Raw genomic sequence first — 17,550 nt, 5'->3', positions numbered from 1 at the left:
ACTGTCTATTTTGAATGATAGCCTTGCTGGATATAGTAATCTTGTCTCAGATCCTTGCTTTCCATTACCTTGAGTACTTCATGCCATTCCCTTCTGGCCTATAGAGTTTCTGATGAGAAATCAGGTGTCAGCCTTATGAGAGCTCCTTTGTAGGTAACAGTTTTCTTTTCTCTTGCTGCCTTTAAGATTCCCTCTTTGTCTTTAATTTTTGGCATTTTAATTATGATGTGTCTGGGCAGGGCCTGTTTGGGTTCTTCTTGTTTGGGCTTCTCTGTGCCTCCTGAACTTGTGTGACTTTTTCCTTTACCAGGTTAGGGAAGTTTTCTGCCATTGTTTCTTCTAACACCTTCTCTATGCCTTTCTCCCTTTCTGTCTCTTCTGACACACCTGCTATTCTAATGTTGTTGTTTCATGTTGTCCCATGGCTCCCTTAAGTTGTCCTCCTGTTTTTTTTAATTGTTTTTTCTTTTTAGTTTTCTGATTGAGTGATATTTTCAACTGTCTTCTAATTCACTGATTCCATACTCAGCTTCCCCTAATCTGCTATGTATTCCTTCCATTGTGTTCTTTATTTGTGTTATGTCATTCTTTATCTCAGACTGTTCTTTTTTCATAGTTACTATATCTTTTCTCATGCTGTTGACAATGTTTACCATCATTACTCTGAACTCTGTTTCAAATAAACTTCTTATCTCTGCTTCATTTATCTCTTCTGGAGAATTCTCTAGTTCTTTCATTTTGGGGTTGTTTCTTTGTCTCCTTATTTTGGCTTTCTGTTTGGTTTTGTGATTCTATCAGGTAGATCCTCTACACTGCTCAATCTCTAATGCAGGACAAAGTTAAAGGCTGTTTCTGACTAATTAGATCAGGCATAGAGTCAAAGCCTCCAGAGATCACCTCTGTCTACAGACTGATAGGATTCCTACGTGAATTGCCCCCCAGGCAATTGTCCTCAGATATGGCTAGAGTTTTTTCAACAGGGTGGGGCAGTTGCTTTTGCCTGGAGTCTAATTGTTATTTTTAATCTCTTAAGTGGCCTTAGGGCAAGGTGTTTTCCAGTAGGGTGTGTCAGCTCTCCAGCCAAGGCAAATGTCTGTGGGATAGATGTCCTCTGCTGTGTGAGGGAATGACTCAGCCCAGGAAACTTGGGGGATCTGCCTTCTGAGCTCTAACCCCCAAGTCCCCAATCCTGGCTTCTGCTCTCACAGCTCCAATCCACTTCTCCCTCCCTTTGCTGGAGTACAAGGTGGGTGGCTCTGTTATGCCCAGATTTCAGGATCCCCAAGAGACCACACCAGGGAGCCAGCCGTGTCCGATGCAAAAGCAAAGAGTCTTTATTCAAGCCCGGGTTTGGCTCTTCTACCCTCCTTACCGACGCAGCAGCAAGTGGCAGAGAGAGAGCGAGCTTTGTGGGTAGAGAGGCTTTATAGGGGGGTTGGAGTAAGGGGAGGAGAGAGGACTGTGGGCCCTGCCGATTGGCCAGGCGCAAGTCGGTGTCTTGTTACACAGGATGTGGTCGTATCTATGGCGCGCACTTCCCTTGATTATCATTGGTTAGTTTAAAGAAATCCTAGGTGTGGCTAGCAGAGGCTTGGGCTTCCGGGAAGAAGCTCCTTGCTGAGCACATGGCTGCTGCCCAAAAATGGAGGATTCGGGGCAAGATGGAGGGCATAGCCCTCGCCCGTTCAGCTCCACGGGGAATTTTGTGCATTGGCCCTTTAAGAGGGTGCCTGAGTTTTCAGCTGTTACTCCCTGGCAGACAGCATTCTACTGCTTTTCACAGCCAGATGTTATGTGGGTACATACCGTCCTCAGTTTTGGTGCTTTCTGCTGGGGAGCCCAGCTTCAGGATTAGATCCCAGAGTTCTCAGTGGCACCCCTCCACAGCTGAGATATCTCTCATCTCCCCCGGACTTGGGTTGCTGTCTGTGGGTGCCCAGCCAGCCCTTTCGGGCCTCCACCCCTCCTGCCAGTCTCTGTGCGATCTCCACTTTCGGTCCTTGGGTGTCAGGATTCTCTCCGAGTTTTCCGTTGATTATTCAGGAAGTTTTTCTATATTTTAGTTGTAATACCAGTTTGTTCCTGGGAGCATGTCCATTATATTACATTACTCTGGTATGAAAGTAACAAACAACCACTTTATGAAAGATTGAGAAAATTTAAAAAAAACAGCCACTATAGTTCTTTACATATAGCTATTTGTATTTTTAAATTTATTTCTTTCCATTCTGTCTTCATTTGTATTTAATGTTCTTACATCATTGTAATAGTAGCATGTATATTATTTACAGAAAAGTTGTAAAAATTGTAGCATCTCTATATGTCCTTCACCCTGCTTCTTTCTCTTTAAAAATATGTTTGTATTGATTTTTAGAGAGAGAGGGAAACATCAATGTGAGAGAGAAACATCTATCAGCTGCCTCCTGCATGCCCCCCTACTGGGGTTTTAGCCTGAAACCCTGACATGTGCCCTGACCTTGAATTGAACTGTGACCTCCTGGTTCAAGGGTCGACACTCAACCACTGAGCCACACTGGTCAGGCTGTGTCTACATCTTTAGCCACCTTTATCCCTTTGCTCTTTAAGCTCCAGTGACACTTGCTTCTTTCTGTTTCTTGAGTAGTCTAAGCTTGTTTTCATCTTAGAATCTTTGCTTATTCTATTCCTTCTTTCTGCAGCATTCTTTTTTTTTTAAAAAATTGATTTCAGAGAGGAAGGGAGAGGGAGAGAGAGTTAGAAACATCAATGATGAGAGAATCATTGATGCTACTCCTGCATGCCCCCCAACAGGGGATCAAGCCCACAACCCAGGCATGTTTCCTGACTGAGAATCAAAACTTGACCTGATTCCTAGGTTGATGCTCAACCACTGAGCCACACTAGCCTGGCTCCTGCAGTATTCTTAACCTGAAAACTTTTCTATGGCTAACTCCTCATTTTTCAGGTCTCAGCTCAAATAGTAATTTTCCACTTTTCACACTGACACAATACCCTATTTTATTTTTGTCAGTTGTTATTTTTTGGAATTGTTGAAAACTTCCACTAGAATGTAAGATCCAAAAAAAGCAAGGCTCTTGTTTGACATGGTATTATAGTATCTCTAGCTCCTAGAACAGTGCCTGGCACATAATAGGTACTAAATAAACATTTGAATGAATGAATATCTGTCTAGCTTCTTTTTTTGATCATCTGAATATAAAATTACATTTGTTTATATGTTAATTATCATGGCAAATTACTTATTAAGATTATTAAAATTAGTCTCACCTTTTAAAAAATATTTGTAGGAAAAATATTACGAGACCATTTGAGGATCAGACATCCTTGGTAAGTATGAAAATCTGATTTAAGAGATGCTGTGATTACTCAGACTAATTTATTTAGTACTCATAGATGATTTTTTAAAATTATAAATCATCCTATATGAGAGGATTTTGATATAAATGGAGGGGAAATAAGACTACTATACTCAGAATATGTCTATAGATATTACATTTCACTATACCTAGTACATATTAACTTCTTGCAAGTCTGTTGATAGAATTTTAAAAAATGTAATTGCATTTTAAGTGCATAATTCATGGATTGTCAAAAGAAGCTTGTTATGAGTCTATTTTTATAAAGCAAGTTTGATTTTTTAAAAATCTGACTCTGGATATTTTTAGAACAAGGAACTCTACTTGAGTTAATTGCTATAAAGATCCTTAAATATTCACTATCTGGCCTTTTGCACATAATTTGACAACCCTTGCTCTAGAATTTTAACAAAAAGTGGGTTTTATGGAGAAGAATAATAGCGGTATTATATGTATGTAAAGGTAATTATGGAAAGCTTGGGGTGTTAGTCATAACATAAGAATATTAAAAAATAATTTAAGAAAGCATTTTTATCGACTTGGTCTTTAAAAAACATTTTTGAACACCTGCTTTGTGCCAGACATAAGGTTCTTTCACATCTGACAAATCATGTAGTCCTTGCAGATTTTTGCATGAGGCATTACTGTCCCTGATACATGATAAGAGTAATTCTCAGAAAGGTGACCAGATCCCACTGAAAATGGCAGAGCTAGAATTCCTGGACTTTCTGACTCCATCCTCCACATGGGGAGTGGATAGGCAATAAACACTGGAATGAATGATAACGAAAGTAGGGGCCCACATCTTAGGGAGTCTTGTAACCAATAAAGAAAAGTTGAAATCGTTGGAAACACCTCATAGAGTAAATATGTTGCTTCCTTTATTCACAGAACTGTGTGTTAGATCTGTGGAAAGGAATTACAAGACAGCTGCTAAAACTGTGAAATACCTAGTAATCTAATTTTCTTAAATCTTAGGTATTTTGTATATCCCGAAGATCTGTACTGTTCTAGGGAGTGATAGCTTAGGAGTGAAGATGATTTGAACTTAATGTTTAGAGGGTGTCTGAAATGAAAAAACCGGGCAGATCCATCTACTCAGACCCTAACCATGACCCTTAAGTAAATTGCTTGAAGAAATTGGTTCCCAGTGATTATAGGTGGAGAGTTTGTATAGTATGTCCATATTCAAGTGTAGATCAAAGAAGCTTAACTAAAAGGATTGTGGACTGACTGAAACAACAACTGGGTTGTGCAAAAAAGGGATTAAGACTCAAACTCAGAAGGAACTAAGGCAGTAGAAGGACTCAGAACATGTGAAATTCCTTAAATAAAAATTTATTAACTTTAAATAATTGTGCCTATGTTGTAAATAATAAAAGCCCTTTATACTTAAAAAAAAAAGAAACATTACGGATTATGATTGTTTTATCTGTTCTTTAATGTTTTGTCACTAATTTAAGAACGTTTTCCAACTATACTAGAGCACAGTGAATCTAATTTTCGTGCTGAGATTGGGCATCTCAGTAATCAGTCAAACTATGTGGAATGTAGTGAGCATGTGTATCAGTCAGTATAAAAGGAGCTGTCTTGGATAATTGTTTCCACTCTCAAATCTGTAATGGAAGTCAGTACTTTGAAGAGCCAAATGGGAGAGATATTTCTTACTGTCAGGAGCCACATAGGTCTGTCAGTCAGGCCTTGCTGGGTTCACAAAAGGGAACTAGTCCCAGCTGGGGTGGCGTGGAGAATCTAGGGCAAGATTCCTGTGTAGATGAAGTTTGTAATGAAAAGTAGATATATACATTGTAAGCTCATGAGTCCAGTTATAAATACCTAAAAACACCATGCTGATTTATGATAGTAGTAATGTCCTATGAGTAAAGGCATTTCTTCAGCAAATGAAATACTCGGAGTGCTATTTCAAAATAACTGCATAGCTAAAAATGTATATGGTCTCTATTTATTAACCTAATAGTTTTTATGTATTTTTAGTTTTGAACTTACATCTTTCCCCTACAAGCTCCAAATCAGAAAATTTGAAGTTAAAGGTAGAAATAAAGTCCTCTTCATTTGTTTATTCCCACATAGTTCATTAAATCTCCATTAACTTCTACTGAAAAAAAACAAACTGATGATATATGTTTTTTTTAGTTCAGAGGTATAATTCTTAAGTTTCTTATTCATGGATTAAATGGGATTTCTTTGGTTTTATAGGAATTTTTTTCAAAGAAGTCAGATTGTTCTTTATTTATGTTTGGCTCCCATAATAAGAAGCGGCCAAATAACCTAGTAATAGGTAAGTATCATTTACCTTTTAGTATTTCTATTTATAGAGTCACTTCTGTGACAGTTAATTGATGATGTTGAGGATTCAGGAGTAACTAGTAAGCTCTACACTAGTATTTTTCCCATGTGATTTTGAATAAAAATGTTTTGTCTGCCAGTCTTCAGGTAAAGAAAGAATGGGCATATAAATATTACCCTACCTCAAGTTGTAGATATTTTATATTTTTCTAATATAAAACATATATATCCTCAGTCAGTATTAGAGTTAGAATAAAAAGAAAGTATTCCTAGCTGCATAGATTAACCCTTTCCTAATAAATATCTGTTTAATGGACAAAAACAAACCCTTGCCTGGCCGGTTTTTTTTTTTTGGCCTGGCTGTTTTGAGACCTGGTCTGGCATGCTCAGTGGCTTAGACAAAATAACCCTCTGTGGGTCTTTATTTACTCTTCTGTAAAAGATCCCTTCCAGAACCAAGATTGCAACAGTCTATCCTAGGTAGCCTTGAAAATTCAAAGAGGAGACATGTTTGAAGGATATAAGAAGAAAGAAAAGAGGCAGCTATTAGGATGTTTTGAACATTGAAGATAAGCTTTTCGGGAAAAATAAATGCTCAAAAAAATGTGTTTTCCTTCTAGGTCGTATGTATGACTACCATGTGCTAGATATGATTGAATTAGGTATTGAAAAGTTTGTCTCTCTAAAAGATATTAAGGTAAGATACTGATAAAAATAAGAAACATTTTGTAATGTTTCTCTTGGGCAATAGTGACATCTTGTGGTGAAGAGTTGATAATAGTTTGGTAGCTTAAGTAAGAAAGAACTTTGTTTTTATACTAGTGTGTTCTAAGATAAAAGTACAATTTCATTTTACCTTTACTTTAAACAGTGGAATATATTTATAGTATATAACACAGATGGGTCTCCTAGTAATTAGCCTTCAGAGTGGTTACTAACTCTTGTCTAGGCCCATGGTTTAAATGCTATCTCCCCTCTCTGCATTACCACAGCATCTATTTTATAGAACTACAGAAATACTAGAATTTCCAAAGTGAGCCCTGTTCCAAACCTAGGAAGCTTTAACTGATCCTACAGTATTTTGGCTCCTAGCTAACAAATTGCTAGTTAAGTCCTCCCCTTAAGGACTTGCATTTTTGTGTCTCTTTTATTTGAATGGGATTAAAAAACAGAAAATAGTAAGTAGTCTTAGAGAGGCAAGAGAACTGTCCTAATTCAGCTCCTGGGTTCAAATTGGGCTTCTGTTCCCTCAGAACTCTGTTTCTTGGCTTAATCTATTCCATCAAATACATGATTTACTTAGACCTCATAGCTACCCTATGAAAGGCTGAGATTATTTTCCCTATTGTAGAGGTTTAGAGATTGAAGCCGAGAGGAATTCCGTTGGTGACTTAGAGTCAGATATATAGTAAATGGTATAACCAGTTAGGACTCAAGGACTTTGGAAGAAAGGATATTAAAATGTGTAATTGGAAGTTACAAATTATTCTCAGTATTCTTTTGTGTGTGTGTGTGTTTTTTTTAATATATTTTATTGATTTTTTTTACAGAGAGGAAGGGAGAGGGATAGAGAGTTAGGAACATCGATGAGAGAGAAACATTGATCAGCTGCCTCCTGCACACCCCCTACTGGTTATATGCCCGCAACCAAGGTACATGCCCTTGTCAGGAATCAAACCTGGGACCCTTGAGTCCGCAGGCCGATGCTCTATCCACTGAGCCAAACCAGTCAGGGCTATTCTCAGTTTTTGTGTCTTTGACGGTTGTGGTATATTGAAAGAATTATAGCATATATATAATGAATACTCTCCCCAACCTCCTCTAAAAAGAGGACATGCCTTCCAGGTTTCCTGTGGGTTTGAGAAAAGGCTCTTACCAGATCCCCCCCTTAGCTACACCAGTGTCTTCAGGTACAGTGCAGAACAGTGGCCTGAGATTGGATTTAGAGGCAGAACACTTGGCTTTGAGGCCTCTCATAGCTGTTTAGATGATTTGTGACCTGCTACAGTCAGTTACTTCCCTGGCCCTCAATTGCAATCAACTATTAAATAGGTATAACAACACCAAATGAGAGAATATATGTGAAAATGCTTATCATTGAAAATAACACATTGGAAGGCATTTTGGAAAGTGTGTAAACAGTGATGCTTTATTATGGTGGAAACCATCGCTTTTTACAGTGTCTTTTTGGGGATGTGCACAAATCCCTGGAGATGAGCAGCATGTCCCCATTTTACCTTTGCCACTGCTGCTAGCTTGCTGGCTTGGTCACCAGTTAGTGGGCTTGAGCATTGGCTATTGCATGCATGCCAGCTCCTCTACTCTTTCCACTTCACTTCCAAAGCAAAGAACTACTTCTATCACTGTGCAGCTTATAAACTGGACCACAACTTGTTTTTCAGGTCTCTCTCTCTCTCTCTCTCTCTCTCTCTCTCTCTCTCTTTTTTAAAAATATAATTTTATTGTTCAGAGAGGGGAAGGGAAAGGGAGAGATAGAAACATCAATGATGAGAGAGAATCATGGATTGGCTGCCTCCTGCACGCTCCACACTGGGGATCAAGCCCGCAAACCATGCATGTGCCCTGACTGGGAATGGAACCTAGGACCCTTCGGTCCACAGGCCAACTCTCTATCCACTGAGCCATACCAGCCAGGGCTTTGGGTCATCTCTTTTTTTTAAAAAATTCTCACCCGAGGATATTTTTTCATTGATTTTTAGAGAGAGAGTGGAAAGGAGAAAGGAGGAAGGGAGGGAGGGGGAGGGAAAGAGAGAGAGAGATATCAATGTGAGGGAGACACATTGAATGGTTGCCTCCCGCATATGCCCTGACTGGGGCCGGGCATCAAACTTGCAACCGAGGTCCCCTTTTGCCGGGGTTCTTGTCCCAGCATCTAGAAGGTTCAGGAATCTGGAGAAGGCTGTGCGTAGATTAAATAGGAGTCCAGAGACAAAGCATAATTTTGAAAGGCATTTGGGGGTCAGGGGAGCTTAGCTAAAGGAGCTAAGTTCAGTAGAGTGTCAGCCTGTGTACTGAAAGGTCCTGGGTTCGATTCTGGTCAGGGGCACGTGCCCGGGTTGCGGGCTCAATCCCAAGTAGGAGGCGTGCAGGAGGCAGCCGATCAGTGATTCTCTCTCATCATTGATGTTTCTATCTCTCTCTTCCTCTCCCTTCCTTTCTGAAATCAATAAAAATATTGAGTTCTAAGATCTAAGGTCTCTAGGTCCCCTCATCCCAGGACCCCATGCTTTTTATTAACACAACTTGTCCTGAGGCGAGGCAGAGGTATACACATCAAAGGGTCAGGGTTTCTTACAGAGTCCATCGTCAGAATGGGGGAACGGCTGTTCAGGTGTTTGGCCAGTAGGAGGCAATAACATGTAGATTAAGGTGCCTTTTAGCTGTCTGGCAGCCAAGCAATCATCCCTTTTTAGGTTTGGGAAAATGCCTTCAGCCATTCCCAGATGCAGCCCTGCTGTCATGCTGGAATTGGTCTCCGGCACCCTTTGACTGGGAATCAGGCCCATGACCCTTAAGACTGTGGGCCCATGCTCTAACCACTGAGCCAGAGCTCAGGTGTCTTTCTTAACAAGAACCATTTAAACTGAACACTAATTTTTTATTCATGGAGCATATCAATAATTAGAAAATTCATTAATTGCTGAGTGTATGCTTACATGGGCAATCCTGCACAGACGGTTAGTCAGCCCTTCACTTTTTACCCCATCATTTGGTTACAAGCTTTTATTTTTAGTCTATTTTGGATTGCATGCTTTGTTCTACTTTGTCTCTATAATTATTTTTTCTTTACTTTGACTCCTCATTTTTAAGGCATCTTCACCAGATACTTCTTTTCTCACTTGCCTACTTTTATTGCCAAGCCTCATTCCTCTGTTAACTCTTTTTTTTTTTTTTTTTTTTTTTAAGGAACATTAGATTAGACTCTACCAGGAAACAGAGTGATTATTCTAGGCGCCTGTTTTCTAAGATGGCCAAACTGCTAGGGGTGGTTTTTCTGCATAAAATAAACCTTAATGAGTGAGATGATTAAAATTTAAGGCTAGTTGATTTTATATTAGGTAGTGTGAATATATCACAATTTCCCGGGATATTTTACTTGAAAAGTTTGTGTGTGATTTATAAGAATTACTTTTCTATTTTTTTCTTTGTTTAAAAACACTTAATTTAAAAGGTTATTCAAGGACTTAATAATTATAGTATTTTTAGTATACTATGTCATAGAATTTATATATTATTTAGAATTTTAGTACCTTTCAGGCTATTGGAATAAAAGCTCTTTTGTTGTAGTTTCTTCTAGTTCAGGGTTTTCACATTGTGAAAAATATCAGTGATCTACATAAGTACTGTTTCACATAAGTTGTTTAGTTATATTTTTATGATGTGTATACTGGGTCATGGCTTAAAATAATATTTTTTGTTACTATGCACTGTGGTCAGAATGGTTTGAAAGTCAAAGTTGTACTTGGGTTGCCTCACTTTTTCTTAGTACTTAATAGCCCCCGTGGACCTAGCGGTAGCAGTAGGAGGGTCAGGTAGGACAGATGGAGCACAGCGGAGTCATTGGATCTGGAAAGTCCATTTAGGCCCTGGATCAGACAGAGAGCTTAGGCCAGTGATGGCGAACCTATGACACACGTGTCAGAGGTGACCCGCGAACTCATTTTTTTGGTTGATTTTTCTTTGTTAAATGGCATTTAAATATATAAAATAAATATCAAAAGTATAAGTCCTTGTTTTACTATGGTTGCAAATATCAAAAAATTTCTATATGTGACACGGCACCAGAGTTAAGTTAGGGTTTTTCAAAATGCTGACACGCCGAGCTCAAAAGGTTCGCCATCACTGGCTTAGGCACATTTCCTAAGTATAGACAGTTAAGTCTCAGGATTTGGAATGCCAACTATAATGGTCATGGTGAACAGGGAAGCAGCAGGTAACTTCTGATCCTACAACAGAGGATGTTTGTTTTTTTTTGTCCTATTTTGTTTTGTGGTTTGTTTGTTTTTTTTCCCCTGCTAAATTTGGATAATCCTGGAAGTGCCCGGCTAGCTCAGTTGGTAGAGCATGAGACTCTTAAATTTGGATAATCTTGATTGATGTCAGAGCAGTGGTATTAGAATCAGTGGGAAGCTCAGACCAATAACCGTTTACCGTCCTCTATAAATTAATCTTTCATTTAAAGAATTTTTTTCTATTTGATTTTCTTTCACTTTGGTGGCTTTTAAATGTAAATCCTCTTATTACTTACATCACATTCTTCTTGGTATAAAAAAATCCAGAACTGGACAAAATAATTTTTCTAGTAAGAGCTTGAACCCTGCTGAGTAAGGATTAGCACATACTTTCTATAGCTTGTATACAATTATTGGTTTCCATGTAAATGTTTAGTTGGTAGTTTAATTGAACTTTCATTTAAAAACACTGTTTATGTGATACAGTAGGAAAGGCACAGCAGGACAAATAATTCAAAGAAATTTATTTTGAATCTGGCTATTAGAGGGCTATGTTTTTGTTTTTTTGTTTTTAGTAAGTTTAGCTTTTTATTTTATTCTTGCATAGAATAATGTTAACGAGTAGCTTATATCATTCTTTGACCACATATTAATTTGGCAGTGTGAGAGAGTGGAATGAAAAATTACTTTTAATATAAAAATCTGTAAGTTTAAAAACCCCAACTCTGGTTTTAAGTCTAAAATCAGCATGCATAGACAGTTTTAGGACAGTTTAGAAAATCTAAGAATGAATTCATTACATATTAAGTATCAGTTACTTTAAAATCAGCATATAAACAATTTAGACTTGATAATTATATAATTACATTTTTTCGTTTCATAGAATAGTAAATGCCCTGAGGGAACAAAACCCATGTTAATATTTGCTGGTAATGATTTTGATGTAACAGAAGACTACAGAAGGCTAAAAAGTCTTCTTATTGGTAAGTGTTTTAATACTTATTATCTGCAGGATAGCTCGGGTAGGTAATATAAGACTGTCATTGGTGGCACTTTGCCACTTAACTCTAGGTATACAGCTTTTTAAAAAAAAATCTCCTTTCTCTTTTCCCTTTTCATTATTTTCTCTATTCCCCACTACCAGGGGAGAGTTAAAGAGATGTTATATTCTATTGAGCATAATTATTTTCTTGATGCTATAGTCTTTGGTATCAACCCATTTATATAGCATTTTACACTTTATAAAATACCCACACCCATCTTCTGTCATTATCAACATCATCAAATTCAATTTTGGTGAAAATTGAAAAGTTTTCAAGATGGCTATACATCATTCACTTCCATTCAAAACCTCTATTAGTTTTTCTTAATCTGATATACAAGGCTTTTCATACTATAACTTGCTTTCTTGATCTCCCCCAATTTTCTTTCTTCCTTTTCCATTAAAAGTGGTTTATTGAAAATATGTTATACATATTCCTATTGTTTTTTCTGATTCCATTCTTATTTATCTGTTTTCTTCTATTCTTGCAAATCTCAGTTCTTTCCCAGGAAATCCTCAGTGGCCTCCTAGCTCCTTTTATTTCATGATCATTATCATAAACACCAAGCATATACTAGGTACTTTTTTTTGTTTGTTTTGTTTTTTTAAAAAAATATATTTTATTGATTTTTTACAGAGAGGAAGGGAGAGGGATAGAGAGTTAGAAACATCGATGAGAGAGAAACATCAATCAGCTGCCTCTTGCACACCCCCTACTGGGGATGTGCCCGCAACCAAGGTACATGCCCTTGACTGGAATCGAACCTGGGACCTTTCAGTCCGCAGGCCGACGCTCTATCCACTGAGCCAAACCGGTTAGGGCTAGGTACTTTTTATATAGTGCTTCATTCTCACAATAACCTTATCAGACTGTTTTATAGATGACTTATTCTTAGTGAAATATGCTAGTTCCTAATTATCTATGTGATGACTACATTCTTTCCTATATGTTCACAAGTTGCCTTCTTAAAATCTAATACACAGTATTGTCATCATATAGGATTGACATTAATTTTACCAGTTTTAAACAACTTTTTCTCTCTTTTTTAAAAAGCTGGCATAATTGTTCTCCATGATTTCTTAAATGGTACTAATACTTAATATTATGCAATCACATCTGCCAGCTCTCATCTAATCCTGGAAATAAATTTAGTTTGTAACTAGAGGTACAGACGCTTCTGATATTCAGCATTATCTCAAGTTTAAATTTATTTCATTTGAGCTTTTCTTGCATCATTCTTACCAGCTTATGGGCTAGGCCATATACATTTTTGGTTGCCCTTCTTTTGGATTTTTACATACTTTGCCCTAGATCACTTTTGAAAAGTTTGTGGGGTATATATTATAAACAAACTGTATACTTACTCTTTACAGATGAGCTGACCAGAAGAGGGTGTGTGGACAGACACATTACTTTTATTTTCCTTATCAGGATTATTTATGTTCTTAGTGCTGGGTTTACAATTTTCAAAACTTCTCATTTTTAAAAAAATATATTTTTATTGATTTCAGAGAGGAAAGTAGAGGAAGAGAGAGAAACATTAATGATGAGAAAGAATCATTGATCAGCTGTTTCCTGCATGCCCCCTACTGGGGACGGAGCCCACAACCTAGGCATGTGCCCTGACTGGGAATGAAACTGTGACCTCCTGGTTCATAGATCAATGCCTAACCACTGAGCCATATCAGCAAGGCCTTTTCTTTTTTTAAGAACCTCTCATTTTTAATAAATGACTATTTTTAGAAAACCCAGTACCATTATAACCTCCTTAATCCTTTCTAGAGTTCTTGAGTTTGGTGACATTCCATTTTATAGATGGGAAAATAGAGGCTCAGAGAGGTTAAGAGCTATTAAGTAGGTGAACCAGGATCAAAACCCAGTGTCTGAGTTTTTCTGCTTCTACTGTCCATCATGTGATAATGAACATTTCCTTTGCAGAGTCTTTGCCACTTTTTATGTCTTAAAAAATCAGGCATGAAAGACAATGACCAAAATTTATTTCTTTCAATATTATGCACCCCAAAGTAAAAAGGTTGTTTTTCCAGTTAAGATTGCTATTACTTGTACTGGATTGGCCCAGATTCCCTGCCTTTTGCCCTCTAATTCTTCCAATTAATTATTAATAGTCAGTGACGGTAGTGCTTATAATTTGTTAGAACAGAGAGTGCTTTTGTTTGCTTTTGTTTAAATGGTTTTTATAAAAAACGATCTTATTGTTTTGTGCTTCTACTAGGTGGCAGTAATAACCACATATTACAGTGAGGAGGGGGAGGGAGTGAAAACCATAAAGGAGTCTGGGGAAAGAAGAAAGGTAGAGGAATGGAGTGAGATTGTTGGGTACCAAGGGAAGTTGAGTTTTTAATACTCAATTGCAGCTGCAGACTTCTGGTTTATATTTGTGTTCAAATGACATAAAGTAGAGGGAAAGAGACTTTTATCAAGGATTTTTTTCCTTCTAGGAAGTGTGTGTGTGTGTGTGTGTGTGTGTGTGTGTGTATAATTGGCCAGAAAGAAAAGTTAACTTCATAACTTCAGTATTTTCATGGCAGATACCCATTTTGTTCATCCTGGGTTTTGCTTCTGTTTTGCTTTTTAAAAATACTATATAGATTTGTGGTTAATCTTAGTGGGTCCTACCAGCTGGCCAACCTCCCGCAGCCCCACCCCCGGCTGGCCCAGTCCCCAATCAGCACCCCCCCCCGATCAGGGGCGGGGCCACCCAGCCAACCTCCCAATTGGAGGCAGGGCCAGTGGCCAACCTCCTGCAACCCCTCCCCCCAGCCAGCCCGTCCCCAATCAGCTCCAATTGGGGTGGACCGGCCGGACCCCACCGGTGCACAAATTCATGCACCAGGCCTCTAGTATATAAATGTTTTTATTGATTTTTAGAGAAAGAGGAAGGGAGAGGGAGAGAGAGATGAGAGAAGAAACATCATCAATTGGCTGCCTCTTGCACACCCCCACCAGGGATTAAGCCTGCAATCCAGGCGTATCCCCTGACTGGGAATCGAACCAGTAATCTTTTGGTTTCATGGGTCAACACTGAAGCACTGAGCCACACTGGCCGGACTAACTTATGAATTTTGAGGAACACAAGCATTCAGTTCATTATGGAAATAGTATTCCCATGTTGTAGATGAAGAGATTCAGGCCAGTTAATTTACTTGTTTGGAGTGAAGAGCTAGTAAGTGGTAGAATCAGGGTCTGATCTGTTCTCAGACTCTGATCCCTGGCTCTTTTCCAATGTATTTACTTAATGGACACAGCCACATATCAGATCTTATTTTTGCTTAGAATTGACCCATTGACAAAAATGTCCAAACTGGGGCTTTCCTTCTGACTATAACCAATTTATCTTCTACCTCTTCCACTTCCTTAGTTATATCTAACTGGGTTGTTTTTTTTTTATTCCTGTACTCATAATACCTCCCATTTTAATTCAGCCATCATTTTTGCCCATTTTAAGGTGAGCCTTTTCAGCAGTGTCCTGAGGTTCGATATACTGTAATCCATCACCCCTTTGATGTTTCAAACTTTTCTTGTACTTTTAGTGCCCCAGTCCTGGGATCAGCTATTTCTCTAAGGAGCCCTGGTATTTTTGGTTTTGGTGTGTTTTTTAAGTTAGGAATTATCTTAGAAATCACAGTCTGGGTGCTATGGACTGTTTCTGGGTTGATCATTGTTTCTAGGCTTTTTTAGTGGACAGAACTATGAAATATGTTTGTTTGATAATATAAAATATATCCTGAGTTCATACTGAAACTTCTAACTCAAATTTAGGACACAACGATCTTAACTTCATTAACTTCACATTGTCACCTTGCATTCATGACAAAAATTCAGGTTCTTAGTGTCTTCAACATAATTATACATTTACTTTATACTGTACTACACACACAACAGTCTCAGCATAAAATGCCACTGTTAGCAATGGTTATATGACTATTGAGTGCAGGTAAAGTTTTTTTTTGTTTTTTGTTTTGCAGTTGTCTTTCTAAGATACATTGTGTTGGGAAGATATGGTCAAATTCCTGTGTTTTTATTTTATTTTAAATATATATTTTTATTGATTTCAGAGAGGAAGAGAGAGGGAGAGAGAGATAGAAACATCAATGATGAGAGAAAATCATTGATTGGCTGCCTTCTGCACACTGGGGATTGAGCCCACAACCTGGGCATGTGCCCTTGACCGGAATCAAACCCGGGACCCTTCAGTCCACAGGCTGATGCTCTATCCACTGAGCCAAACTGGCTAGGGCAAATTTCTGTGTTTTGAAGTTGCTTGAAATAGTTCTTTTCTGTATGATTATGCCTGCAGCTCAAAACACAGGTTCATTTCTTTTCAATATTTAGAGGTTACTTTAAATTTTTTCATTTTAAATTATTTTTAAACAACTTATTTTTAAGATTTTTTTATTATTATTGATTTTAGGGAGAGGGAGAAGGGAGAGAGGGATAGAAACATCGATGAGAGAGAAACATCAATCGGCTGCCTCCTGCACGCCTCCTACTCGGGATCGAGCCTGGAACCTGGGTATATGCCCTGACCCTGAGTTGAAATGGCAACCTTGTGGTACATGGGATAACGCCCAACCAACTGAGCCATAGGGGCCAGGGAATTAAACAGCTTTTGAGGTATAAGTTACAGTCAAGTACACATTTGAAGTTTCAAAATTTGATGGATTTTGACATATGTATACACCTGTGAAAACCATTGCAGTCAGGATACAGAACCTTTCTTTCCATCACCTCCCAAAATTTCCCTGCACCCCTTTGCAATCCACCCTTTTTCTCTATTCTAAGCCAACACTGATGTGCTTTCTGTCATAGATTAGTTTGCATTTTCTAGAATTTTAGATAAAAGGAATCATATAGTGTGAACTTTTCTTGGCCTGGCTTCTTTACCTAATTGTTTTTTAGTTTTGTCCATGTTGTTGTATCCGTAATCATTTCTTTTTATTGTCGAGTAGAATTCTATTTATAGCTGTTTCATAATTTGTTTATCCCTTAATCTGTCAATAGACATTTATGTTCATTCCAACTTTGGACTATTATCAGTAGAGCTGTTATGAATATTTATATACAAACTAGAGGCTCAGTGCATGAAATTCGTGCACGGGTAGGGTCCCTAGGCCTGGCTGGCAATCAGGGCTGATCAGGGCATTCCTTCCCCAGGTTGCTGGCTGCGGTCCAGGGCCTTCCTTTGTTCTGTGTCGCCCCCTAGTGGTCAGCACACGTCATAGTGAGTGGTTGAACTCCTGGTTGGTCAAACTCCTGAGGGGACAATTTTCATATTAGCCTTTTATTATATAGGATTTTTGTAAGGGCATATGTTTTCATTTCTATTAGGTAAATAGCTAGGAATAGAATGGTAGTCATTTGAATAGTCCATGTTTAGCATTTTAAGAAACTGCCAAACTGCTTTCCAATGAGGTTGTCCCATTTTACATTCCCATTAGCAGTTTATGAGAGCTCCAGTTGCCCCACTACTTGCCAATACTTGGTAGACCATTGGGTGTTGTATCCTGATAGTAATGTGTTTCTAAAGTTAGATCTACAAAATAAAGTATTGTTATCATTGTAACTTTAATTTGTATTTTCTAATTATTAATGATGTTGAATATCTTTTTATGTGCTTATTGGCCATTCATGTATCTATGGTGAAGTATCAATTCAAATCTTTGCCTGGTTTTTAAAATTCGGTATTTAGTCTTATTATCTATATACTAGAGGCCCGGTGCACAAAAATTTGTGCACTGGCAGGGAAGGGGGGGGTGGGGGGTGTCCCTCAGCCCCACTTGTGCCCTCTCACAGTCTGGGACCCCTCGGGAGATAACCACCTGCTGGCTTAGGCCCGCTCCCCGGGTGGCA

General features: G+C 38.3%; 1 protein-coding gene across 1 annotated transcript in view; it reads left to right on the top strand.

Annotated features, from left to right (window-relative positions):
* Positions 1-17,550, top strand: part of RPF2 (ribosome production factor 2 homolog) — a 35,848-nt gene that overhangs the window by 8,892 nt on the left and 9,406 nt on the right. The window contains exons 4-7 of the mRNA XM_005883748.2: positions 3,288-3,327; positions 5,574-5,655; positions 6,284-6,360; positions 11,520-11,619. Of these exons, the coding sequence (XP_005883810.1) occupies positions 3,288-3,327; positions 5,574-5,655; positions 6,284-6,360; positions 11,520-11,619 (299 nt within the window). The remainder of the gene's footprint in view (positions 1-3,287; positions 3,328-5,573; positions 5,656-6,283; positions 6,361-11,519; positions 11,620-17,550) is intronic.

The sequence above is a fragment of the Myotis brandtii genome, unplaced genomic scaffold, assembly GCF_000412655.1.
Source record: "Myotis brandtii unplaced genomic scaffold, ASM41265v1 scaffold8, whole genome shotgun sequence".
NCBI lineage: Eukaryota > Metazoa > Chordata > Mammalia > Chiroptera > Vespertilionidae > Myotis > Myotis brandtii.
This window is presented reverse-complemented; position numbering and strand designations above follow the sequence as displayed.